The 27,582-nt window shown below is 48.2% G+C and overlaps 1 protein-coding gene across 1 annotated transcript in view; it reads left to right on the top strand.

The window, feature by feature from the left end:
* The window catches only part of nrxn2b (neurexin 2b), a 655,074-nt gene that overhangs the window by 601,371 nt on the left and 26,121 nt on the right, over positions 1-27,582 (top strand). The window contains exons 20-21 of the mRNA XM_064325221.1: positions 8,174-8,345; positions 22,048-22,137. Of these exons, the coding sequence (XP_064181291.1) occupies positions 8,174-8,345; positions 22,048-22,137 (262 nt within the window). The remainder of the gene's footprint in view (positions 1-8,173; positions 8,346-22,047; positions 22,138-27,582) is intronic.

Here is a 27,582-nt window from a genome sequence, read left to right as displayed (position 1 = left end):
AAGGTGACTGCTGGAGATTACCGCGAACTCATACAAATGAACTTGCGGAAGCGCTTGGCCCAGGGCTCCGTTCCTGGAGACAGAGGGCCTCCTCTGCCGAGCCAGGGTTGGGTCAGGGCCCTCCTCTACACTGAGCTCTGAATGGCGGCCGGGGCATCAGTGGGCAACCGTCCTCATTCCCTGCCAGAACAGCCGGCTCAAGAGCACCAGAAGGAAAGAAGCGCATTATATTATTATACTTCCATTAAGGCCTTTCACAAGACGCTCTTACTCACAGTAAACTTACACAACATACTTATTTTAATACATACACATCCATTTATACAGCTGGAAATGCACTGGAGCCATTGAGGTTAAGTACCTTTGCTCACGGGCATGTCAACAATCCCCCACCCCCCTCCCCCCACCAACCCTTCCGGGATTTGAGCCTGCAACCTCCTACAGGTAAATTGCAACCCTATTTCCCTGGCCAGTGTAGCGTACTGTCTTACGGTGTTGGCTGTTTCTTACTACTACTATTCTCTTCTGCCTCAGAGGTGGATTGAGGATTTCCTCCAGGAATGGGGCAAACATTATCGAAATGGCTTAACATTAACAATTTGTAATAATTTACCAGGAAATTACCAAGACCTTTAATTAGACTTTATTTTAATTGAGCCCAATTATTAGAACACAGAGACACAAAAACATATAGAATTCATTTAGTAGAGATAAAAGACGAGCGTTATCTGGGAGAGATAGCATTGTGCTCTGACACAATGATTATCCTACGCGCTCAAGTCTTTGATGCTGAGTGATTGAGATGTTCTGCCTGTCTGATTGGTGGCTGAAGGCTGGGGACTCTTTCCATTTTACCTCTTTGCATCCTTTCCTTGCACCCTTTCCTCGCTTCCTTAGCTGCGCTCGATGGATAAGATTACCCCCCCTCCCCCTCCTCCCCATCTGCTGATGGCACAGGCTGTTTCTCTTTGCAAAAGCGGAAGGAGTGAGAACAAGGATGTTGAAAACTGGTACAACTATGAACGTGACGTGTACGCTACGTGTAGGGATGCTAGCCTAACCTACAGCTCTCCCTCTAACGGGTAACTTGATTCAGAACATATTTCCGACATTTCACCAGGGTATGAGGCAGAGTGTCTAAGGTTTCTCTCTGGGGAGGAAATCAGTACCTTACCGCTGGAATCAGTTTACACGTATAACCTTCAGCCAACGTTCATGGGACTGCACAGCAGGTGTCGTAATCATTAATAACCATTCTGCGCTACTTGCAGTCGCCATCATTAATAACCATTCACGTTAATGCTGGCAGAGCTTGACATATTGTCGCGATGCGGGGCTGCGTTCACGCCGCCTCACTTCCTGTCACTGGTAATAAGTGTCTCGGAATGCCCGCGAATGATTAAGAATTCCATTATCTGCACAATAATGGCCCCATTGTGATGTCATAATGTCTGCTTAAGTCCCTGTAAATTGGTACCTTTAATATTATCGCGCGCGCGCTGGTGTTACTGCAGTTGTCTTCCCCCTGGTAACAGTGGCTTGTCTCCCGGCTCCGCCCCCTTAGCGACCGGGTCTCTACTTTGTCACAGGCACTGTCTCCCTGCTCTTACAGAGACCAGGCTAGTGCCGCCATCCCTCTAATTTATTTCATCATTGGGAAATTTTTCAAAGGGGTGATACTGAGGGGGCAGTGTAAATCCCCTGAATAGCCAGCAGAGTCTCCGTCATCTCCGTCCTTTAAAAAAGCGAAATAAAAACCCCACAGAGTGGGGATTTCGGGCTGGGGGTGAGGGGGTTGGGGGTGTTTAGACGTCCCGTGCCGATATGAAAAGGAAGGCCAGATTTATGGGTATTTCTCTGCACACCGGATCTAATAAAGAGTCATAAAACAGCCCCCCCCCCCCCTTTCCTCCACTCCGTCCATTCCTCTCTGGCTGGCCTCTGTCACAGGGAGCTGTAAAAGGGTTGCTGGTAAACTTGAGACAATTATTTTTTTTTAAAAGGTATAACGCACAGTCAAACGGGCCATTGCCCAAGCAATGAAGCGCGGATTACGATCAGCTGGCCGCAGCCTGTCTTTCTCTCCCTTTATCTCTCTGTTTGTTTCTCTCTCTCCTTCTCTCTTTGTCCATTTCTATCTCCCCCTCCCTCTCCCCCTCACTCCAACTCTCACTTTTTCACACTCACCACGCACTTTTACACTCTTTCTCTCACTCTCTCTTCTCCATCTCTATTTTCACTTGTGAATAGTTGTGGAGAACTCCACCTGTACCCTCTCTTTGTCTCTCTCTCTCTCTCTCTCTCTCTCTCTCTCTCTCTCTCTCTCTCTCTCTCTCTCTCTCAGAATTGTGAGTGATGTGCATATGGGCAGTAGAGCATTCTACTGTCCAAGGACAGTTCCTTGAAATTGATCAAATTTTAACTCTGCAGTTCTCATTTAACATGTATAGATAATTGGAACGTCGTATTTATTACGAGTTTTCTGCAGAAGGTCAATATGATTTTTTTTCTTTTTTTTTTTCTGAAAATGAACCAGAGGCAAAGTTTAATTAGACCAGGCGTGTCAAACTCCAGTCCTGGAGGGCCGCAGTGTCAGCAGGTATTTGTGGTTTCCCTTCAATCTGCAGCCAATTAAAGCCTTGAGAACTAGCTATACGGTCTCTTTAGCCAATCAATGACTTAAATTAATCACTCGAACAGCCGACACCGTGGTCCTCCGGGGCTGGAGTCTGACACCCTGGAATTAGACATTCAAGTGGACCAGCAGCATTCAGTTGGACACAGAAGCATAGAAACATAGGAAGTGAGATATCCATTTTCCTTTGAGTCTGGTGTCCAGCAAGACTGCTACACTCTCCGAAGAAAAGGTTCCAGAAGGCTCCTCTGTGTCTCCATAGAGGAGCCCTGTCTAGTTCAAGGGTTCTTTGTCGGGCAAAATGGTTCAGTCTGGGAGCCACAGTATCACACTTTTCACACCTACCATATAAAGAACTGAAAAGGGTTCCCCTATGGAGACAAGCCAAAGAACCCCTTTTTGTCTGAGGTATAACTTCTAACGTTGAAGAAGTCACAATCCCCACCCAACCTGCTACACCCCCCCTCCTCCAGTAGATTATGCGAGGAGGTTAAAAAAGAAACGGCTTCCTGACATCTTCAAAAGGAGACGGGGCACGGAGAGGCAGCCTTTGATCTCTGAGCACCTTAAGGCCCCGTGGTTCTGCCTGGCTCTTCTCTCTCTTTCTTTCTTTCATTCTTTCGTTCTTTCTTTCTCTCGGGCTCGCTCAGATCCCCAAATCCGAGCACTCCCGGCTTTGGAGAGGCGTAATGGGCAGGCCTCTCCAGCCTGATTGGCCTCATTCACATTCCCTGCCCGTTTGCGGAGCTTTCCGCCGCGGTTTCTCCCAGCAAGGTCACGTAGCCGCGCGTTAGCCCAGCAAGGTCACGTAGCCGCGCGTGTTAGCCCAGCAAGGTCATGTAGCCGCTACTTAGCCCAGCAAGGTCACGTAGCCGCGCGTTAGCCCAGCAAGGTCACGTAGCCGCGCGTGTTAGCCTAGCAAGGTCATGTAGCCACGCGTTAGCCCAGCAAGGTCACGTAGCCACGCGTTAGCCCAGCAAGGTCACGTAGCCGCGCGTTAGCCCAGCAAGGTCACGTAGCCGCGCGTTAGCCCAGCAAGGTCACGTAGCCGCGTTAGCCCAGCAAGGTCACATAGCCGCGCGTTAGCTCAGCAAGGTCACGTAGCCGCGCGTTAGCCCAGCAAGGTCACGTAGCCGCACGTTAGCCCAGCAAGGTCATGTAGCCGCTCCTTAGCCCAGCAAGGTCACGTAGCCGCACATTAGCCCAGCAAGGTCACGTAGCGCGCATTAGCCCAGCAAGGTCATGTAGCCGCGCGTTAGCCCAGCAAGGTCAGTAGCCGCTCTCAGCAGTACGGCCCGCCAGCAGGTCACGTAGCCAGCTTAGCCCAGCAAGGTCACGTGCGCGCGTTAGCCCAGCAAGGTCGTAGCGCGTTAGCCCAGCAAGGTCACGTAGCTGCGTTAGCCCAGCAAGGTCATGTAGCCGTGCGTTAGCCCAGCAAGGTCATGTAGCCGCGCGTTAGCCCAGCAAGGTCATGTAGCCGCACGTTAGCCCAGCAAGGTCACGCTGCCACACGTTCACCCAGCAAGGTCATGTAGCCGCACGTTAGCCCAGCAAGGTCACATAGCAATGCGTTAGCCCAGCAAGGTCACATAGCAATGCGTTAGCCCATCAAGGTCACGTAGCCGCGCGTTAGCCCAGCAAGGTCACGTAGCCGTGCGAAAGCCCAGCAAGGTCACGTGACTTCAACGGCACGTTTTTCGATGCACTGCGTGGACCGTCCCACTTCCGACGCCACCACGAGGTGGCCCGGCGCTGGGGCGGAAGCCGGTGCTCTCCGCCGACTCGCTGTGACGCGCGTCCCGTAAGCAGACGCCTGCGTCGGACTCCAGAGGCTTTTTTTTACGGCTTCGCTTTAACAGATTGCGATGCATTATTGATTCGCTTGGCAGGCACCCTCATCCAGGGTGGGTTACTGACACAGCTCGTTTCTGTTTTTTTTTGTTTTTCGTTTTGCACCCCGCCCCTGTTTTCGCAAAGCTGTTCGGGTTCATTTCCTTCTCGCTGGAGCGCGCGGGCGTTCCTGTCCCGACTTGGGATTTGAAACCACGGCGTTCTGTTTACAGTGTCGCTCTCGCGACAGCAGGAAACTGCTTGTGGAGCGAGTCCCAGGCCCCGTGTCCAAAAGTGTTTTACCGAAACACAACAAAACGCGCAGTAGAAACAGTACGCTTCCAAAAAAAAAAAAAGCTGAGGATGATCAGAAAAAGGGTTTGAAAAACATTTAGCTCTTCTTTCAAATGGTGAAACTTGAGAGGATGTACACAGTGGTAAGAACTGGGTTGTAACAAGGTCGAGTTCTCGGAGGACATGTGTACCTGAGCAAGGCACTTACAAATTTGCTTCAGTATATATCCAGCTGTATAAATGGATACAATGTAAAAAATGCTATGTAAAAGTTGTGTAAGTCGCTCTGGATAAGAGCGTCTGATAAATGCCTGTAATGTAATGGCAGAAAATGTAAAAAAATAAATAAACAAATAAGCACTACATAGACATACATGGATGCGTGTATCAATATCCTCGAGTAGCCATACGGTTTGGGTCATTTGGTATGTCTAGGTAATATCACCTGCTGCATTAGTCATGCCTTAAAACCATATGGTGAATGTCTACATGTTGTTCCTATGAAAGTGTCTAGTAGTGCTTCTGAAAGATCATTCATTGAAGGCCATACCCTGTTGACAGTGTACAGAATATTTTAACTTTGCAGCTCTTCACAGTTCTTATGATTGTACAAAAAATAAAAAAGAAAAACATAAGTGAATGGTTGCTAGGGCCTGGATATCATAGACCCATTTCAATCAAGCCAGCTAACAGGGTACCTGCCTCCCCCTCCCCCACCCACCAACCTCATTGCATTGTGATGGCAGTCTACCCAATTCACCCCAGGGAGATTAAGGTTGTTTTTTTTTTTTACCGAGATACGTAGCTTAAGGGAGCAGCCATTAAAATGTCATTACCGCAGTGCAGAAATCACCTTTAAAAAGCCCCAAATTCCCAGGGGCCTCCTGGTCTAATGGGGTCATTACATCCCAGGCGCGGAACATCCTAATGTTGCGGAACACTCACACTAATCTGCCTGTTAATATCTACAAATTGTCGGCACAATTTAAAAAAAAAAAATTTTTTTTACCCTCGCTCTAATGCTATGTATTCATATTACCAAGAAAATGACTGCGCCGGAAGATTGAATTAATTTTACAAATGGGGATGAGTTGAAACGTAGACCAACAACGCGTGTTGGAACTACGCTGGATCGACTCTTTTTTTTTCTCTCCCTCCCTTCCCCCTGCGAGGCTCTCTCATTCCTCTGGGTGTTGTTGCAGTGGGTGACTTGTTGATGCAGTGAGGTAGCCCAACGCCTTCTGTTGGCCCGCGTGTGCCAGCACACACCGGACCACGAAGGCTGACGCGCCTGTGGTCGCTCTTAGCCAGTCGCCCCAGTGGATGAGATTCACTCTCTATCTCCGAACCACCTTTTTCTTACAGTATGATGGCTTTGGCTATTTGTGGCCTCTGTCTGTTCTAGTGCTAAAACAACAATCACATCTCTAGTATTCAGTCCCAGTCTTAAAACAAGGCCAAAAAGGTTTTGGTGTCCCCCATTACAAATCTGAGGGGATAGAGCCACTCCCAGCCAGCATCCTGCTTTTTCAATATGGCCGCCTAATTACCGGCACTGTTTCACTGGTAAAGCCGTATAATTGTGTGTTAAATGGCTTCATTGACAATTGGCTTCGTTGGCTGAGCAGCCCCTGACTGGGTTTGCCTTCAGATGGTGTGAATATGAGCAGCAGTGCTTTTCATTTTACAGTTAATTACTGTATGTTTTTACAGGCGCTTTAAAGATATTACTCATGGAAAGTGTTACTGGATATTCATGAACAGCATGTCAACTTCGCTTGAGCCTGTAGGGGGCTATAGTTAGTGTATTGCACATTTTTAAAAATTTTAGTATATCTTCTTTCGGCTGACCTCATGTGCTGCTCAATTTATCTTTTTGATCATTTTGGCCAAAATATTTAATCACCCTCAAATCTTTAAACTGTGCTAAATCTAACGATATATTTTCACCAGAAACTGACCTGGCATACCACTAGCTGTAAATGAATGTACACAGCTAAATGAAAAAAAAAAAGGTGTATTACGTGCACTGGGAGGAATAATGTGAAATATGCACCCTGTGCACACCACTGTGTAAGGCTTGAGGAATGGTGCATTATGGGAAATAGCCTGGGACAAAGGAGGTCCAGAATAGCATCTCGATATGCTGTGCTACCCTAAATGGACATGACAGGTGTATGGCAGTGGGTGCAGGTGGTTCAGGAGGATAGCTGTGTGTGCGTGCGTCCGCGTGTGTGTGTGTGTTTGTGTGAGAGAGAGAGAGTGTGTGGGAGGTGTCACTCAGCCTGTACCTTATTGAATCACTGTGAAAAAAGTCTCTCTCCCTCTCTCTCTCTCTGTCTCCCCCCTCTCTCTGTCTCTCTCTCTCCCTCTATCTCTTTGTCTCACTCTCTTTCTGTCTCTCTCTCCCCCCTCTCTCTCTTTCTCTGTCTCTCTCTCGCCCCGACTCCCACGGCAGCTCCACAGTGACTGCATCTCTCTAAATGACTTTGACCTTTCCTCAGCCCAAGGGCAGCGGAGGCAGGCGGGGGGTTTGGTGGGTGGGTGGGTGGGTGGGGGGGGCAGAAGCAGTAGGGGCCTGTCAGCACTAACAGCATTCAGCAAAAGGGGGAGGCGGGGTTCAGGGTGATGAATTACATCTGTTTCTCGCATCCATCCCATTTACACACCGCATAGCCGGGCGCAGGCATTACTAATCAAACGGCGAGCAGGTAGTGCAGGGGCCTTCCTTCGCGTCCCGCTAACCGGGATGAGTGAGCAGCCCACCTATAAAAACGTTACTAGAGGAGAGGACTAGCACGCTAGCACGTTAGCACGTTACTAGCACGCGAGCTCGCCGATGTGACCGGAACGCTGGACCGTTAAACGCGGCCCTTGCGAGGTATCGTTCTTTGCCCTTGCCGCCGCTGACCTGCATAACTGATGTCCGTCGTTTGCTGAATAATTAACTCATCATTCATTCTCCAAGCTAATTAATTTGTGGGGAATTCATGTATTTTTATGTGGCACAGAACTGGAACAGCAAGCCTGTTGCTGACAGTTGTGGATTTTGAGTTTTTGGCCTGCGTTCAATCAACACTTGCCCTTAATTTTGATATTCAGGAAAATGCAAATGTTACACTTTTTCTTCATAAACTTATTCTGGCACTGCTTATGAAGGAAAAGTGCCTCGCATTTGTCTTTAAGTCAAAATTAAGGACAAATGTAAATTGAATACAGGCCAAAACCTCAAAATCCATGACCGCCAATAATATATTTAACTCCTTTCAGTTGTTTAAATTAAGGACAAATGTTGATTGAATCCCAGCCATACTCTACCTTCTGATAAAATATGTTACTGTTGCACTTTGATGCTCCAAACGGGATATTTCTCCTAACCCCCCCCCCGCCCCCCTTTCGTTCTCTTCCTCTCAGGAACGAGGAAAGATCGGCGTGATCTTCAACGTGGGAACGGACGACATCACCATCGACGAGGGCGCGGTCGCGGTGAGCGACGGGAAGTACCACGTGGTGCGCTTCACCCGCAGCGGCGGCAACGCCACGCTCCAGGTGGACAACCAGCCCGTCATCGAGCGCTTCCCGTCAGGTAGGGGCGGGGCCTGTCCCGGAGCCGGGGAGCGGGGGGTGGGGGTGGGAGGGTCGATGAGGCGGGTGCGGGAGTAGGGGTGGTGAGTGTGATGAAATGTTGGGATGATTGGGAAGAAAGGGATGTTTCTGGGTTTTTTGTTTTTTTTTAACGGAAGAATATTGGCACTCTGATGCCCTGGGAGCCGCCTCGGAAAGAGGGGAAGAGAAAGAGAGAGAGAGAAGTTGTACTCCTCTGAACTTTTATCTGTGAGCAAATTAAAAGCCACCCAAAGGACTGGAAAAGTACTGCTGGCAGGAATTCCGGCTCATTTGTTCAGCGTCAAAACCAGCCGCTTAAAATTAAATAAACAAAAATTTTTTAAAAACCTAATTCGCGTGTAAAGTTGGGGTCCCAAAGCTTCCCAGAATTTTTCAGCAGTCGATTCTTATCTTATTGTGCCCAGAATTATGTTTGGCGTGTTGTCACTTCGTTTTAGCATGCTCCAAACATTTGCCTTGTGTGTGAGCCTGCACATGGGGGACGCTGATAAACCTTGCATTAGCTGTCTTATATTCAAACCGACTCGTTCAGTCAATTCCCTCTACACACCTACACACACACACACACACACTGCCTCATAAAACTTGTAGGGGCCCTTATTTTGATTCCCGTCACAGTGAGGAAACCCAGGCTTGGCTGTAAGCAGCCTGGTGAATAAAGAAAGCTCTCAAAATGAGGTATTTTCAGATACTTGTGCAGTGGTGGAGAAGTTGAGGTTTCTGCTTGACTTGACTTACAAACTGACATATGGACGTCATAACATAACCATTGTGTGTGTGTGTGTGTGTGTGTTTACATTTGTCCCTATGTGTGTGCATTCACATTTTGTCCCTGTGTGTGTCTGTGAGTGTATGTGTGTGTGTGTGTGTGTGTGTATATATACCCTGCCTTCTCCATTTTAGTCTCTTCACCTGCCTCTGTCACACACCTCATTATTTCAACACCGCACCTCACATACCAGAACCTCTCAGGTTCTCCTCCTTAGAGTCTCACCTCCGCAATCCATCGATCTCAAATTCTCACCTGTACATGACAGATCTCACTGCCTCACCTGTACCTTCCATCAGCATCTCACCGCCGCGTCTCACTCGCTGTCATTCAGTGACATATTTCATCTGCCTACTGTAAGGAAAGCTCACCCTTCCCGCCAAAAACGTAGCAGTGGGGGAATAAGGTGATGACACCAAGATGGCTGCCGCACTGATTTTCTGTCAGTCTGGCTTGTTTTAACTCAACAGAAAGTTTTATCTCTTCAACAAAACACTGTTATTGGTTCAAATCAGTGAGTTTCCGAGTTAGCTTATGGCAACTCCACTCATGTTTGGTGTCCTGGAACCTCGTTCTCCTGTCACTAAAGAAACTGGTTTTCATTTGCCTTGTCCTCCCCCTCTGAGCCTTCACATCACTTCACATCTGATGAAACAGGAGTAAATAAAAACTGTTTCATCGTGTATTTCATTAAGACGTTAAAACTAATGTTGCAGCAGTGGTACTAACGTGAGACTCAGTGTTCCATCTCATCGCACAGCCACCTTTACAATATCAAATGCGCACAGCTAAAAATTCCGACTGTTAAATTAATTCCAGGACTGTTCATACGTGTCCAACGGGAACACTGTGTACCCTCTTCGAGTTTTAGGCTTGTTATCAGAGTTCATTTTACGCTGAACATTTTTTATTTTGTGGTTTTGTGCGAGGTAATCAGGGTTCAACTATGCAGGCTCACTCTCTATTAGATGTCCTGGTTTGAGTCTGCCTTCTTGTGAAAGCAGTTTCTCTCTCTCTCTTTCTCTTTCTCTTTTAACGTGTCTCCTGTATTTTCGCCCCCGGGAACTTCCCAACATCCCACTGTTTCCACTGTGCTTACAAAGGAAGACATTTTCTGCGTTGCTGCTTCCTGCTTCATTCAGGTGGAACAAAAGCGGTTTTTATCACACACACACACACACACATACACACACACACACCCGCTAGAATACCAAGACATGAAAATCACTGCTGCCACCCAGCTATGGGTACCTCAGCAGCAGAAATCTCCCCCCACCCCCCCGTTGTGCCGAAATGCATTAGATTTCAACCACCCCCAAACACACACACGCACACACACACACACAGTCGCCTTGTTTTCCATCTCAGTGGTTCTTGCTCACTCCTGAGGTTTGGGCCAGAGAGGAGCTGCAGATAGAGCTCAGTATCTCTGCTGTGCATGTTGTCCTGTATATTCGCTCCAAAGGGCCTTGGGAGTGGTGATCTGTCTGTGCCTGGGGGGGGGACACTCGTCTGTCAGGGTGTGTACCCTGGTAAGAGGCGTCAGAGGGACGTTTTTGAAAGTTTGCACCGTGGCTAATCCTCTGAGCTCTGAAGGACACCTGGCGCGCACTTTATGGCGAAGTTTCGCCTGGAGAGACGCAGAGACCGTCCCCAAAATGTTGAGACTGAAAGACAGGGTTTGCCCCTGCCCATCTTGGACATTTCCTTCTCAAGTACTTCTTTTTTTTAATGAGTAGCCATCTTAAAGGTCTTCATAACGATTTATTGAGATTTGTAATTTGCACCAATGCCAAGAGTCTGATGTACTTTAAACGGTAAACTTTGGAGACGCCGCACTTTAGACGCGATCACTTCGGTCCTGTTTGGTGATTGGGTGAAGGAATATACGGATCACATCGATTGGTCCACGTCCTCTGTGTTTTCATTGGCCTCCTGCCCCATTTCACGCTGACAGCGAGTCTTACTCACCCAGCCAATGGCTGCACCAGCAGGCTGCTGTCTCAGTCCACGCTGAGGAAGACCTGCCAGGAGAGCGTTTCCAGAACACCGCTCGTCCTGAATCAACGGAAAAGCACAACAGTCAACATGGAAGAAAAAAAATAATACATACGTAATCCCATCGCTCCACCGCACGGAGTCTGTTTACCTAAGGGATGTTCAGCTGGACGTGTTTGATGTTTGATTTGGAAAATTCTCTCTCTGAGACTGCTGAAGCTAGAAAGGGGCTCTGATATGCTCTTCTCCCGTTCATGAATATTTATTACGGTAGCAGACGGTGGGCAGTAGCAGACATTGCACCCACAGCCAGTGCAACAGCACAGGCCCCACTGGAGCCCTTACAAAGCAGGAAGACAGACAGACAGACAGACAGACAGACAGACAGCAGAAATTAATACCTGTGTGGTAAATATATCTCTGAATGCGGCAAATAAGGCAGGGGTGTTGGTTTAGAGGTCCTCTGCAGTGGCGTCGTGAATCAGTCCGTGGCGTTTGATGGAGCCGTAGGCCCCCACCTCCCCCCACCACCCTCTCGATCGGACCACGAGAACACCGCCGTCATGGCAACGGTCCTCTTTTTTTTTTTTTTTCCAACACTCCGTCGGTCTGACTGGCCCTCTCTCGACCCTCCGGTCTTCCCTTTTGCACATCCGTCTCCGTCGATGCCGGAGCGCGCGAATCGCTGGGGTGACGATGAGGAGCGTCGTGCCACAGCCACTGCCTCACTGCCTCACTGCGTTTTATGAACACCGATCCTTTCTTCTCCGGACGTGTCTGTTTCTGGCAGAAACGCTGCTAACAGTAACAGCGTCTGTAAGCAGCGATAGTGCGGCTCCAAGACTGCCATTATCCTGGCTGTAATGGTTTTTATTTTTATTTTTATTTTATTTTATTGTTATTGTAATCGGATGTACTGCTGCTTTAACATTTTTTCTTTCTTTCTTCGTCAGGCAATTTCTGAGTTCCTCTTCGGTTTTTGGTTGTTAGTTTAGTACTTTTGTGCATGAGGGGATTGGCTTTGTTAATTTACACTGGGACTTGAAGGGCATGAGATGAACTACAGGAGTGTCAGACAGTAGTAGTCTCTGTGGCCTGTTGCTGAGCAAAATAAAAAATGTGTTGCTCTCTTGTCAAAAACAGAAAAAAAACAACAACCAAAAAAAGTAAATAATTGTTTCTGCCGGCTCGTGGAGGCAGGTAATATCACAATAAAGAGAGAGATGCCGTCTGCACACAGCAACGAAAAATAACCGACCCAGAGGTCTAGCAAAACGCTCCAGCGAATAAGCGAAACGGAAACCTGCTCATTGATTTTTGACCGTTCTGAGCTATAAAAGCTCCTTATGGAGGGCAGGAAGAGGCTAGCAGATAAACACAGAGCGCTATGCCCTCTGCACATCTTCCCCCCCCTGCCCCGATGCAGTGAGATCAACCCCCCCCCCCAAAGCGTTATACCCTCTGCACATCTTCCCTCCCCTGCCCGATGCAGTGAGATCACCCCCCCAAAGCGCTATGCCCTCTCACATCTTCCCCCTGCCCGATGCAGTGGATCACCCCCATCCTTAGGGTTAGCAGTGGCTGTGATTAATGACGAGGGGCTGGCAGGGGTCGGGGGGGGGGCGAGGGGGGGGGGCGGCAGGGGGTGTTGAAGTGCTGTCACTGTGTTGGGGGGACGGAAGCCACAGAAAAGAGGGTCCCTTAAGTGGTTAATGGGACTCTATCGATATCCGATGGGCCGCGATGCAGGGGCATCGACGTGGTGCTGGGAAGCGCAGAGACGTGTTCGTCTGATTTCATTCCGCTGGATCCCGTCCAGGATGACGTCCCTGGCAAAGTGATCCCGTTCGCTTCGGAGAGAAGAAAGGCGGGGCCTCGTCTTAGGGGGGGGAGAGCGGCGGCGGGTGCAAATGGTCATCGGTCGGTGGTAAGGGGTTCGTGAGTACTTGCGATGCCTAATTATCGGCAGCGGGTGACTCAGAGGTCTGAGTGGGTGGGGTGGCGGAGCTCCGATTCGATCAGAGAGAGGGAGAGGGAGGGGGAGCAGAGGGCGGCTTTTGTAGAACGAGTCCTGAACCCATTTAGACAGACTGGGACACGGACTTGACCATGTTTGTCTCCCCCCAGTCTGAGGTGGCCAGAGGGGGATGGGCTCCCCCTCTCGGGGTTTCGGTCTGTATGCCCATGTAAGGGATGTTTTTCTCTATGCTTGCTGTAGTTGGGGTTTAGGCTGGTGTTGCAGGGTATGCACTTCCGGTAAGTTGGAACATTTGATCCATGAGGTAGGATGTTAACACTCTTCCTGATTGTAACAACTCGTATGGTAAACACATTTAATCTGACATGCATTTTCACACCATTTCACACACGTACACCAGATCCCACACCACATCACGCTCTCTCTCAACACACACCACACACACATCACCACCTCTCTCACACACACACACACTCTCTCTCTCTCACACACACCCATACACACACTCTCTCTCTCTCTCACACACACACACACACACACACACACACTCTCTCTCTCTCACACACACACACACACACACACTCTCTCTCACACACACACACATATATATGTACAAACACATACACATGAATACATGCGTGCGTTCAACAACGCGTACACAATCACGCACGCACACATGCACACACAAACACACACTCAAACAGAGCAGACATTGTGAGGACCGATTTGGTTCTGTGAACGGTCAGAGGTCAGCTGATTTCCAATCAGCCATCAGGTGGACGTGGCAGGAAGGAGATGACGAGGCAGGCTAAAGAGAATAACAGAGAGAGAGAGAGAGAGAGAGAGAGAGAGAGAGAGAGAGAGAGAGAGCGAGAGAGAGAGAGAGAGACAGCGAGAGAGAGAGAGAGAGAGAGGGGGAGAGACAGAGAGAGAGAGAGACAGCGAGAGAGAGAGAGAGAGAGAGAGTGTGAGATTAGAGACACTAGAGATGAGAGAGAGCCCGGTTCTGATATGAGCTCCTTTGTGGAGGGCCTTTGTCTGGTTTCTGAGAGCCCGTGCTCTTCTCCTCTGAAAGGCCCGGCGGTTCTTTCGCACAGACAGGGGGTAAATAAAGTGTAGGAGTGGAGCCAGGCCTCGCAATAAAGCTTATCAGATGGCCGCTTTTGGCCCGAGTGCGAAGTTATTGGCAGCACAGCGGTCTTTCTCCATAAAGAACCGTGTCACCCCTGTCACCTCCGCCAATCGATTCATGCCTCATAAATAATAAGAGACAGGGCTGTGTCACCTTTTAACAAAACTATACATCTGTTCATTTCTGACTCTCACTCCAATATTCGATACCCGGACTTGTGTAATATTCATTTGGAGTTAGCTTGAGTTAGCCTCGTTAAATACCTGAAGATTCTTTCCCCCAGATGAGCAGTAGGCTAGTTTTCAGTGCTCCCACTGGTAGACAAGACTCCCAGATTTTAATTGTTTGTGTGTTGATCCGGAGTCCGGTGGGCTGCTCACATCTTCTCCTTTTGTTGCGCGAAGTCGGCGTAGCGCTTCGCCCGAGGATATAGCCGGCATCCCCGTCTGGGATCCGAGCCCAGAGAGCCGAGGGCATCGGAGAAATTAAACCTGTTCACGCCCACCGTCTGCACGCGAGCGTCCCGCCCCCGTCCCTCTCCTTCGCCCCGCCCCCTCCCTCTCTGGATCCGCCCCCACAGCCACCACTGCTGCCGTGACGACAGACATCCAGTCGCTCCCTGCTGGGAGAAGGAGGGGGGGGGTTTTATGCTCGCAGTTTCTCTCAGTCCTCTCTCTCCTGGAATCAGCTTTACCGCCCTTTCTCCTCTCCTTCCCTCTCTTGCTCTCTCGCTCTTTCTCTCATTCTTCCACTCTGTCGCATGTCGCATCCTTTCTGTCGCATTTCTCTCGCCTAGCCACCTCTCTTTCCCCTCCCGACTCTCCTCCTCACTCTGAAATCTCCTCATCCCTCTCTCTCTCTCTCTCTCTCTCTCTCTCTCTGTCTCTTCTTTCTCACTCTTTTTTGCGACTCTGACCCCTCCCCTTTCTTGTTCTCCCTCTCCCTCTCCCTCTCTGGCTGTTCGTGTGATTTCGATGCCTTCTCGCTTCCGGAGGGTGTGTGGACGCCGGTGGCGGGGCGGGGCGGGGCAGAAGGTCGCGAACGCTCTGCCGTTCATTTGGATCAATGCTCATGAGTCTGATTCGGCCTCCGAGGATAATGAAGGAATGAGATCAGCATATTTATAGACTGTACGTCAAGCTGAGAGAGACGCATTCAGTCGGCGGAAGCTGTAGCAGATTATTACTGCACACTGTGACATTTGTGCTGTCGGTCATGCTCAGCGTGGGGATTAGTATCTTATTTGCGGCAAACTATCCGAACCCAAGAACAGGCACCGGCTGTACCGTAGTCGGTAATAAGACACCTCTGCTCTGTTTTCCACACCCCCTACATCCCCCGCTCCTCCTCCTCAATGGGAAAAATATTGCACTGAAACCCCCCCATTGCTCATCCACACACACACACACACACTGGCACACACACACACACACACACACACTGGCACACACACACACACACATGGCACACACAAACAACACTTGGCACACACACACACACACTGGCACACACACACACACACACTAGGCACACACACACACACACACCACACGGCACGCACACACACACACACACTGGCACACACACACACACACACACACTGGCACACACACACACACACACACACTGGCGCACACACACACACACACACACTGGCACACACACACAAACACACACTGGCACACACACACACACACATACATACATACACACACTGGCACACACATCACACACACACTGGCACACACACACACACACACTGGCGCACACACATACAGGCACATTTGAGGCGAAGTACAGAGGAAGGATATGTTGCTGGACTCCCTAATGAGTTCCCGCTAATGTCACTGAGGGACCGTGCGAGAAGCAGCACGGCCAATTTAGGACCTTGAATTGAAAACATTGTGATTCAGGACCTTGGACAGCAACACTTATATGCAATGCACAGTACACCTTCTCTCACTCTATCTGTCTCTCTCTCTCACACACACACACACACACACATACAGTGCCAAAGCTCTGCATTCTGCCTCCTCTTGTCACTCTAAAAATGTTTGCCATTTAAAACCAATTTCCTGCAATATGTTTATAATGCATTTGCATTTATAAAAACATATTTATTCACTTCCGACCAATTATTATCTTAAAATTTACAAATGGGGAAGTCGTGTTCAAAGCAGGGTATTAATCACGGCTGCATGCATACGCAGCTATAAATAATAATAAAAAATGAACAGATGGTTTCTTTTTTAGAAAATAATTTTATGCATTTTTCAATCCGGTGCGTTGCTGTCTAGGTCACCACGGTTCGCTGACATTATGGAGACTAGCGAGTGGGCGAGTTAATGGAGCCTTAGTCAATGATGACATGCAAGATTTAAGTTTTCCATGAACATTGCTGCTGAAAAAATGGACTGAAAACACACGCAGCGTATTCATTTGAGAGCTGAGTTTTCAGTCAGTCGCCGTAGACTCTAATTGAGTGATGTTTATTATAGAGAGTGTGAGGCCTGTGCGTTATGATGAAAATAGAACTGCAGTAGGATTGCAAAATGGCCTTCTCTCAGAAAAACGAGACGGGAGATAAACCCTCATTGTCGTACCACACCAGGATAAAAGTGTGCCAAAAATAAATTACCTTCTTAAATTACCGAGATGTCTGTTCACGTGGGACCGGTATTACCAGAGGACCTTGGTTATCTACTTTCCCCCCCCAAAAAAAGCCAGTCGGTAATTCAGTCCAGGAAATTTAATTTGCAGCCAGGTGAAAATTACCGACTTGGCAGATTCGGAAGGGATAAGAATTACATGAGTGACAGGTAATAATTCCAACCACAGGACATCCTTGGGTAAAGCTAATCCTGTCAGAATTGGGCTGAAGTCTCAGTAGGACCTCAGTAGGTTCGTAAATAACGTAATGTATGTGTACATGCGTATAAATACACAAACAGATACAGATTTCTGTGACCGCTCCCTTGTGCTGCTGCTCAGTATTCAGTCCACCCCTTTAACAGGCTTTTCTGTATTTCCTTACATCTGTGTGACGCACCCAGGAGAGGGAAGGAGGAGGGAGAGAGAGAGAGAGGCAGAGACGGAAAGAGAGAGCGGAAGGGAGGGGAAGAGAGAGACTGAAAGACAGAGATAGAGGGAGGTAAGGATGGAGATGGAGAAGGAGGGAGGGAGGGTAAGGAGAAAGAGACAGAAAGGGAGGTGGGGAGTAAGAGAGAGAGGTAGGGAGGGATGGGGCGATAGAGGCACAGAGAGAGGGAGAGGGTGGTAGGGATGGAGAGGGAGAAAGGAGAGAGGGAGGGTAAGAATAAAGAGACAGAGAAAGGGAGGGAGTGAGAGAGAAAGAGAGATAATATGGGCTGGGAGAAAGAGAATAATGGGAGCTATGAGGGGGAGGATAAACATGTATTCCCAGTGATGCCCTGCATGATTTGCTTGTGTTCTCTCAGCGAATGCACCCCAGTGTAGGAGGGGTTGGGGGGGGGGGGGTGCACTGGGGAGGCCTCCAGCAGGGGGAGATAAATCCATGTTCTGCTCCTTTGAGCAAGTTAAGCCTGGAGACGGATGAGAGGAGAGGGAAGAGGGCAGAGAGGAGAGAGGAGAGAGGTAGAGATTCACATTTCCCTCGGTGGCTAGACGTCGGTACGGTTTCCGTCCTCATGCCAGAAGCTTCAACGCCTACCGAGGCTGTTTCCCCCAGCCAGCGCTCGACTCCGCAACCTCGCAAAGGCAATTATGCCAAATAAGGTGACAAGGAAACGCACACCATCACACTCTATATTTATTCTCTATGTTATTTCTTTATTCTGTCATATTATTCATCATATTACTGTTTTGTTATTGTTCCGTTACATGTTATGGGGCCTGAGTACTGAGGCCCAACGTTAGAGACTAGAAGATGAGCGCTGTTGTTCAGCGGGTTTGAGGGCAAGAGGTGGCCCACCTGTCTGCTGTAATCACTTCCGGGGTCAGAGGTCATTGTTCCGCCGATGAGTTGCCCCTTTGCCTGGCCGCCGATCGTAGTTCAGTCAGCACCGTCAGCCTACGCTCTGTTAAAGCTAGCACTGGGCCAATGAGGTGTGATGAGGTCAGACAAGGGTGGAGCTACATTTAGCTGTCAGTCACTGACTCCATTGAATCAAATGTCAAAATGTTCTGCTCTTTCTAACGGAACACAATGATTGGTTCAGTTTGATAGCTCCCACTTATTTCTGTGTGATGGTTCACATCTCATTCTTGCAACAGTGTTTTAGTTAGAACTTTTAATAAAGCTCTTGGTGCTGTGGTATTGCACTTGTGTGTGTATTGTGGGATTAAGGTGTCTGAGAAATTGCCTTTGATTGTAGGCTGTAGATGGCTAGGTGGCTGTAGTTTGTGTCTTCATTGGATCTTGATTTCTGTATACAGTTAACATATTCAGTAGATACTGCTGTTGTGATCTCTCATTCTTGACCATAGCTTTCAGTTTTGGGCCTTTAATTAGCTGTGGCCACTCAGTGCATTGTTTTAGCTGTATTGTACAGTAAATCCTGGATAGGAATGTCTGCCAAATTCATAAATAAGAAGGATATCAGCTGCATTAAGGAGGCACTTTGTCAGAATTTGGATGATGGCCTGTCCTGCCCCAGGCACTGCTGGGCTTAGTCCAGCTCTGTCCTTGTCCTTGTCCAAGGAAAACAAGGAAAGGCGTCACGTGACTCATGTGACGCTCCAACAGGCGCCGGTGCCTTTGTCATTAAAGACCCATTAGAGCTCAGAGCATCCCTGGGAGATGGGGCGTTTTAAATGGGATGGATGGGCCAAGGACAGACCCCCCGCCCGAATCTCCGTAAGAATTTAACTGAAGGGCACAGACACCTTTTCCATGATCCAAAGAGGGCTCAGGTCTAAAATGGGAAAAGCCCCATTTATCAGTTTCCCCTTTCGTGGGCTCAAGGAGCTTCTCCAGGTGGCTGCGATATATTTTCTAGAGAGCACTCCTCCAAAGGTCATTTCATTTAGCCGGAGAGAGGACGGGACAGGAGACAATGCGGAGACGGAGGCGGCTTGGGCGTCCAATGAGCAAACAGAGCACGCCGTGCTGGGGTTTAGCCTCGCCTTCGATTTCCCAGGTGGCCGAGCGGTTTCTCATCCCAGCCGTGTACGGGCCGAGGACGGGCCTCTCTGCCGTCCTAGACTCTCTCGCCGTCGAATGTGTCAGTGGCGGCCATGGCAACAAAAGCCGCTGACGGTTACCGTCCAACGGGACGCGGTGGCGCTGCAATTCTCCCAGCAGGCTTTGCGTTGCCTTGTTTATCAAATACCTCGTTTACCTCCTTTTCCCAATTAGACCCCAACACCTGTTGGCTCCAGAAGGAAATAAAGCACACCGTTGAGCCCAAAATCCCCCCCTTCCCCCCCGCCGGTAGAAATGGGGGAATAATTATTTGAGGTGGTAATGGAAGGCATCGCCCGCTTTGCGCAGGGATGACTTTTAATCTCCTAATTGTAATCTAATTAAGCCATTTGCTCCACAGTACATTGCCTTCTGCTTTTGTGTTTGCTACATTATTTATTTCCTTGGCAGATGCCCTTATCTCAGCTGACTTGCCGAGCTCGGCTCGTACGTGTTGTCCCGGGACGCAGCAGGATATTTACAGAGGAAATTTTGACGCTCATCAACTTTTCTCAAGGTTACAGTAGCCACGCTGCCACCCCAATTAGGAGACCCCCTCTAGAGAACAGCACTTTGAAAAGAGTAAGGGGGGAGGGGGGGGGGGCATCTCTGCGTGACCTTCTCGGCATGACAATACGTGTATCACCTGGACGAACTTTCAGAGAATTTTTTAAATCGCATGGAAACTCAAAAGTTCAAAAGCTACTTGAAGAAGAGGTGGGAAAAATCCTGGACTTAACCTGGAGAGTAAAGCCAACCGAATGTGAGTGTAGGAGATGACCTTGTGACCCACAGGTGTGAGTGTAGGAGGTGACCTTGTGACCCACAGGTGTGAGTGTAGGAGATGACCTTGTGACCCACAGGTGACAGGAGAGTGGTCCTTCGCCTAACAGGAGCATTCCAGCCTCCTAACTTTTTAATTTTCATTCGATCAGATAAGTGAGAGCTCAACATTAGAAGGGTCCAGGGCGGCACGCCTGCCAGTGTAAGCAGGAGAGCAGTGGAGGCATGGAGGTTTTTTGGTTTCTGTCAGGGGAAGATGGGTTGCACAGGCTGGGTCTTTGTGTTCCCTGTGTCTGTTTCAATTGTAAATCCATGGCCTCTGTCGGCCAGTAACTGGGGTGAAGCAGCACACCGCACTGTGTGTTCCTCAGGGCTGGACGTCTCCCCCCCTCCAATCTGTTGTACTGGCGGATGTTTGGCACCGATGGTGAAATGGGGTCAGGGGTGCAGCTCAGCAATTGTAGGGAGGCCCGGTCTTCTGAAGTGTTACCAGGAACAGTGCCGTGTGATCCAAGCTGCCTCCCCCCTCTGTGCACCATCCAGAACATGACTCTCCCTCCCTTCCTCTCTCTCTCGCTCTCTCTCCCTCTCCCTCTCTTTCTCTCTCCTTCCCTCACTCCCTCCCTTTCTCTCTCTCTCCCTCCCTCTGTCCCTCTTTCTCTCTCTCCCTCCCTCACTCCCTCTCTTCCTCTCTTTCTCTCTCTCTCCACGGACATCTGTCACTCTCTGTCAGTGCGGGGTTCCAGTACAGCCCAGCGTGATGTCTGGCTGGGCCAGCAGACACACGCTACTCCCCCTCCCTGCTAATCCCAGATCAGCCCGTTAGAATTACACGGCTCTGCACACGCGTGTGCTGGTTCTCTCAGAGGAGGCGGCCATGTTGCTGTACGGACTTATATATAGCACTGCGGCAGAGGTGGAGGAGAGAACGTTAAGAACGTTAAGAACTGAGACATAAATATGTGCCTGGTGATCATCTTGCCAGAGGCGGCTCGTGATCTGATGTTTCGGTGGAACCTCCGATGCGCAGTATCCAATGAAAAGGTTACTTTGGGTAGAGCTTTTTTTTATTGGTTCATATCCTAATGTTCCATACAATCACTCTGGATTTTAACCCACGGCATTCTGGTTTCAAATATGGCTTCTCCTCCAGTAAGAAACTGATTGATACCAATGTACGCACGCACACACACACACACACACACACACACACAAACAACTCACCCCTCCAATTATGAAAAATTCGTCAAAAAATTGTCTATGAGCAGGTGTGAAATGAGAAAATGTCTTCCTGATTTTATAAATATGTGAATGTTTGCCTTCTACTGCATATAAAAAAAATGTTTTGATTGTGTGTTGCTTTTTAAACGGAATGTGTTACTATTTTGCTTCTATTTTGAATGTACTGTTGAATTACTGTTTTGATCTACTACTGTTGATATCATTGTTAAATTCTTACTTATTTTCGTTAACAATTTGATTATAAGTTTCTTTTGACAAGCATGTTATGGATTATTGTTATTGAATACATTTTTACTTCCGTAATTATCTTCTCTGGAATTAGGTGTTTTTATTATTAAACCATTGTAAATATGCCATTTCTAAATTATTCATAAATATGTTTAACTGAACATCTCACTAAAAAGCAACTTAAACCTATGGTAACTAGTATACTGTTAACTTTCTAACCATTAAACCTAACCCAAAAAAAGAATTATTTTTAATCTAAAAGTACCTAACTTGATAAACTGACCTGTTGCCCTTTTTCTAACCTTTTCTAACCTTTTAACTTCCAGATTTTAACCTCTTTTAATCTGTCTTTCCAAATTCTTTAAAGGGAACAATGATATCGAACGCCTGGCTATTGCTAGACAAAGAATCCCATACAGACTTGGTCGGGTAGTTGACGAATGGCTACTCGACAAAGGTAATAAAAATCAATTAATTAATTAATGACCTAATCCCTTAATTAATTTAACACGTCTGGAAGAGGTGCAGTGCCTTCACCTCCTCCCTTGACAAAGGTGAGAAGCAAGCTGATTGGTCGCATAATTCAGTATGCCTGGGCACCCCCTCTTCAACGGAACCTGCCGGAACCACAGCTGGGTTAATAATGTGTCATTTCCCCAGGGCACGCATCTGTTACTCAATGTACTGGACATACAGACGCACACATGAGCTCAGTAGCATTAGCATCACCCATAGCATCAGATGTTTCTCCCTGTCAAAACCCAAAGGGGAATAATAAGAATAATAACTGGACTTTGAAAGTGTGTCCAGTTCGTAGTGGGAGGTGACCACTTTGATTGGATGTAGTCTCAACCTTCCTCCCACTGACTTCCTGTTCTAATTCACTACAAATTGCACAGATAACACTGCACAATTGCAGATGAGCATGAGGAGGCTTCATTGCTTATGCAAAACCAAAGGCATACTATATTTCAATATGTGTAGTTTATAGGCATACTATGTAGTCACAAAGATTCAGGCAACATTTGCCCAGATCTATTTTCCCATTTAAGAAATCCAATCAAAGCCCCCGCTGCCTGCCCCCCTCCCGCCCCCCCAGGATAAAATGTTTTAAAATTGGGCCGTTCCTGGATGGGTGCCCATGGGTAGTCCTACTAATGACTGGCGAAAAAGGGGGGAACTTGACTTCCCTTCACCCGAAACTGGCACTGCACCTCTTCAGAGTTTTAACACCGCAAATAACTTTAACATAACCCTCAAGTAACCTGCTAACCGGCTACAGCTGAGTACCTGTCTGTAAATAGATCTGAGATTTGATTGGAGTGCTTTCTGGCTGTGTCTTTTGTCTGCTCTTGTGGTTCTCAGTAACGATGCTTAATTTTTAAACGTTAATAACCATGATGACCAGCAAAAAAAAAAAAAAAAACACAACTAACCAGAATTGCTAAGTATAACCCTGTGACAACCGGAAAGTCTGTAAAAGTTAAAGGGACTTTTTATTCATATTTTGCTTGTCTCTCTCATTGCAGTAGTGTTACCGACCAATCGGCTAAACCTTAAGCTAAGACGTGAAGTCATAACCAAAGTCACCTTCTTTAACCCTTTGAGTGCTAAAAGTTCTCGACCTCTTTGATTTTGCCGGTGTCTGCGTTTGGGCTGCTGAAGGTGGTTGATTCTACAGATATTCCCCCCCCTCCCCCGAAAGCCTCTGAACTTCGCTTTTCCCTTTTCTCTTATGCCCTGAGGATGTTAATCAAGAACCCAGAAAATGGGGAGGTCAAAGGTCAAGATCCCCATTCGGTAGCCAGATAGAGCACTGAGCTATATAGTTAGCCACACTGCTCCTTGAAAAGAGCCCTGACACGCAGCCAGTGATGACCAAACCTTCACATCCTGAAAAAGCGAAAAATAAAAAATTGAAATGTAAAAAAAAAAAAAAAAGGTTCTGATTCCTTATATGGGATTGTGCTTGAGCGATCTGCAACGCACCATGTTTATGACCTCAGCTCTTCAGAAAAGGGCGAACAGAAGGAAACGCGCACAGACCAGGCGCTGTAACGATAAGCCCAGCGAAGAAGCTCATTTGGCCTTGAGATGGCAGTTCTGCGCTTTTTTGGACGTTCGTCGAAGTCCCGGGAACAGCCTGAGTGATTCGCTTTTAAGCTATAAAAACGGCCTCCACACCTGCAAGCCATCGATTTGCCTTCAGTTCACAGCCGCTCGCATCCAGTTACGTTTGTTTGCTTTATCAGCTCTCAAAGCTTCGGTTCTGCGTTTCTTCAGCAAAACCAATTGTTTTACGGCATGTATGTGCTAAATGTGTGTGTTTTAACCTGAACGCAGGGACAACTCTGATTCGTTGTCCTGAGGCCACCGCTTTCGGTTGCCGTGCCTACGTCTAGCAAGCGCACGTGTCTGCCTTCTCCGAATGTCATCAGCGAGAGTCAGCAAGTTCGGTTGAGTTCAGGTTGGGGGGAAATCAGGGATTTTAAAAAAAACTGGGATAAAATATAATTTTTGAAAAAATCACATACGTATTTGTGTGCTGTTTTTTCTACAACTATTTGAAGTTCTGATCCGCTGATCTTTAATTCAATGGACATTAAGAACGGAAACATCCCCACACTCATGGGGCTCAGCATGCAATGGGGTGCCTCTGTAACCAGGTAGTCCTTTTGAGATTAAAACCACTTTTTTTTTACAGTGAGACTTCCTGTCTGTTCCGACACCAAGGCAACAGCAGTGTCAAGAGGAACTGTCAGTGCTAAAGAACTGGCAGAAACCTCCTGTATGGGTGGCATCGAGTAATGAATCTCTCCCCAAGTCTATTTCAAAGCCCACCTTAGAAGGTGTGAGGGTTTAACCGTGGGGTGAAGTGACCCGTGAGGTTGCTGTAAAATGCGCAGAATAAAAGATCATTTTAGAACATGTGCTGATTTCAGGTTGCATTAGGGCACAGGAGGTGTCAGGGAGAAGAGGGTGCCATGTAGGAGGAAGAGGAGGAGGAGGAGGGAGGCACAGGGTGGAGGGAGGGAAGGAAAGAGGACATTTTGTCAACTCAAAGGGTTAAAGCATGTTTGACATAATGAGCTAAAAACAGGATTAACTGGAATTAAGCAGAATTTAACCACCTGACAGCATAACAAACCCTAATCTCAACCACCAAGGGCAGTCTTTCCCAAATAATCTCTCCCACTACCGCAATAGATGTGTGCAAACACACCACACACACACATCCACTCACACACACCCCAGCACTTATGGAGACACGCACACACCACTGCACACATACACACACACAGCCCTGTACATATGCAGATGCACACACACACACACCACTGCACACATGCAGACCTACAGACACACACACACACACACACACCACTGCACAAATTCAGACCCACAGACACACACACACACACACACAAACGCACACCACTGCACAAATGCAGACCCACAGACACACACACACACACCACTGCACAAATTCAGACCCTCAGACACACACACACACACACACGCACACAAGGTGAGATTTGGGGAGTTGGGACCCAGGTGGGCGTAACTCCGCACACGACAAACATAATCGACAAAACCGTTCTTTTACCTCCCCGGGGCCACACGTCACTGTACCGCCCACGCGGACGACAAGGTGTTCTTCGCCTCCCGATGCTGTCCCTTTCCCCCGGAATCCATTCGTCACCGGTGACACTAATGGCGCCAGGCCCGCCGTCTGGAGCGCCGAGACGCCGAGAAGCATCTTACCGCCCACCACACTCTGACACTTAATTGATCACAGGAGCTCTGTCCGCGGCCCTTTCTGGGAACCGCCCTTCGTTAGAGAAGGTCAGTCGCACCGCGGGGTGCGAACCCGGCCCCCGTCTTACTGGAGCACGAAAAAACAAATCCTGGAGGAGGAGACCGTGTGGCCCGGTCCCTAGAGTGGTTGTCTCTCCACCCACGTACAAATCCCCCCCCCCCCGGTGGGGGGTTCAATACCGCGCCACGGAACATTCCGTACTGTGATCACATCTTCTTCTAGAACCTTCTCTGCGCCCCTCCCAACTGAATAAAGCGTGGGGGGGTGGGGGGAAATACATGAAGAGCGTGGACTCTCCTTTTAAGAAAAACAAAAGAAACAAACACAGCTCCTGTGTGTTTGCAAGGGGGAAAGCGACGTGAGCGTGAAATTTAGGAGCTGCGCGAAGCGTATGGAGCCTGCGGGGAAGAGGCTGCTTTCCTGGGGACGGCGTTCTGACAGTCCTGCTGGTTCCCCCCCGCGGCTCACAGCGTGCTCCGCAATCTCCTCCTCAATTCTGGCAATGAAAATAAAAACAGCGAGGATGCAGGAGGGGACCTTTGTGTACTGAGCTCAGCGCAGGCCCGATCTCTCTTCTGACGCGCGCCATTGGTCGAGCAGCTTTTATAGCTGTGTTCTGATTGGCCCTCGCCTCCTTCCCTTCCCAACATGGCCGCCCTGTGGCTGTTGCGTAGGGAGCAGCACAGCAGCGAACGTGTAACATACTGGGAGTCTCCCTCCTAGGTCCTCCCCTTCGGTTTGGAGGGAAAAAATTTAACGCTCCCATTGGCTCATTTCTGCTAAAACATTCCAAGTTATTTCCGATTATAATCCTGATTATGGTTTTAGGTAGTTTCTGCTAGACTTACACCCCCACCCCCTCTGCATATACATGCATATATGCAAACAAACACACTTTGACGCACATCATATTCCCCAAAAAATGCACTGATATCCATGGTAACCCCAAATTCAGACCCTGCCCCCCCACCCCATCCCCCCCTCCTCCTGCCCAACCACCAACCCAGAACCAAGATACCCCGAAATTTAACTCTGCTTTTAAACACGTCTAATGGATTTGTGTCCACTCTGACGAGCCCTTGTGGGAATTAAATGTGCGAAACAAACGAGCCTAAATAAACACACCGATAAACGGCTAAATAAATCATAACCCTTCTCCTAAAGTGTCGACCTCGCCCCCCCCCCCCCCGTCTCCCCTCCCGAAATCTCGAAAGCAGAAGGAACTCAGAGGGTTAAAAGGACTTCTTGACTGGAAAAAGAATGATGTTCTGGTTAATTTTTGTAAAAAAATCTTCCTAAGTTTAACTGAATGTTTTCTTCTTTTACGTTTCGGATGATTTTTTTGGATGATTATTTTTGGAGCTCAGATGAATTTTTCTATAAAAGCCGAATAGCTGAACAAGGTCCCTTTAACGTTTATTGTTTCGACAATGGTTGTGTCCGTTTGTTTGTTTTCATTTTCTTGCAGGGTGTTGTTGATCAATGTGCATGTGTGACTGAATAATTAATGCGACAAAAAAAAAAAAGAAATTATGCGTATTTGGGTTGTTTAATTAGATGGGAATAAACCCCTGAAGATGACTGACAGGAAGTGGCTTATTACAAATAAGCAGACCTGACAGTTTGTTTTTATTCAGGACTGCCTGATTGTTCAGGCCTGGAAGTCTGTGGGGGGATGGGGGTGGGCCCTAAAAGCAAGGCCTGAACCGCCCGGGTTCTTTTTCGAAAACATCCCAGGCTGTCAGCCGATGCACAGCCTTGCTTTCAGGACCTCGCCATCCCACACATTCTGACCGATTCAGTGTTGTGAAGTAGGACTCTTAATAGCTGTTCACCCTGACTAAGAGAGGCAAATATCGCACCGGTTTGTGCGGACAGTGAAAGGGAGGTTATTTGGGATGAGAATATTCTTAACTGAACGTTCTGTTGCTGAGGAAATAATCTCTACTGGTAATGGAAAGCAATGGAGTTCTAGCACACCGACTTTTTGAAAATAAAACAAACCGTCCAAAAAACCTACTTTGACGGTTGGCGGGAGACGATTGGTTGAATTATTGGTAATTATTTCAGGGTTGAGGAAGT

The sequence above is a fragment of the Anguilla rostrata genome, chromosome 3, assembly GCF_018555375.3.
Source record: "Anguilla rostrata isolate EN2019 chromosome 3, ASM1855537v3, whole genome shotgun sequence".
Classification (NCBI taxonomy): domain Eukaryota; kingdom Metazoa; phylum Chordata; class Actinopteri; order Anguilliformes; family Anguillidae; genus Anguilla; species Anguilla rostrata.
Note: the sequence above shows the minus strand (reverse complement) of the source record. Positions and strands in the feature narration are given on the sequence as shown.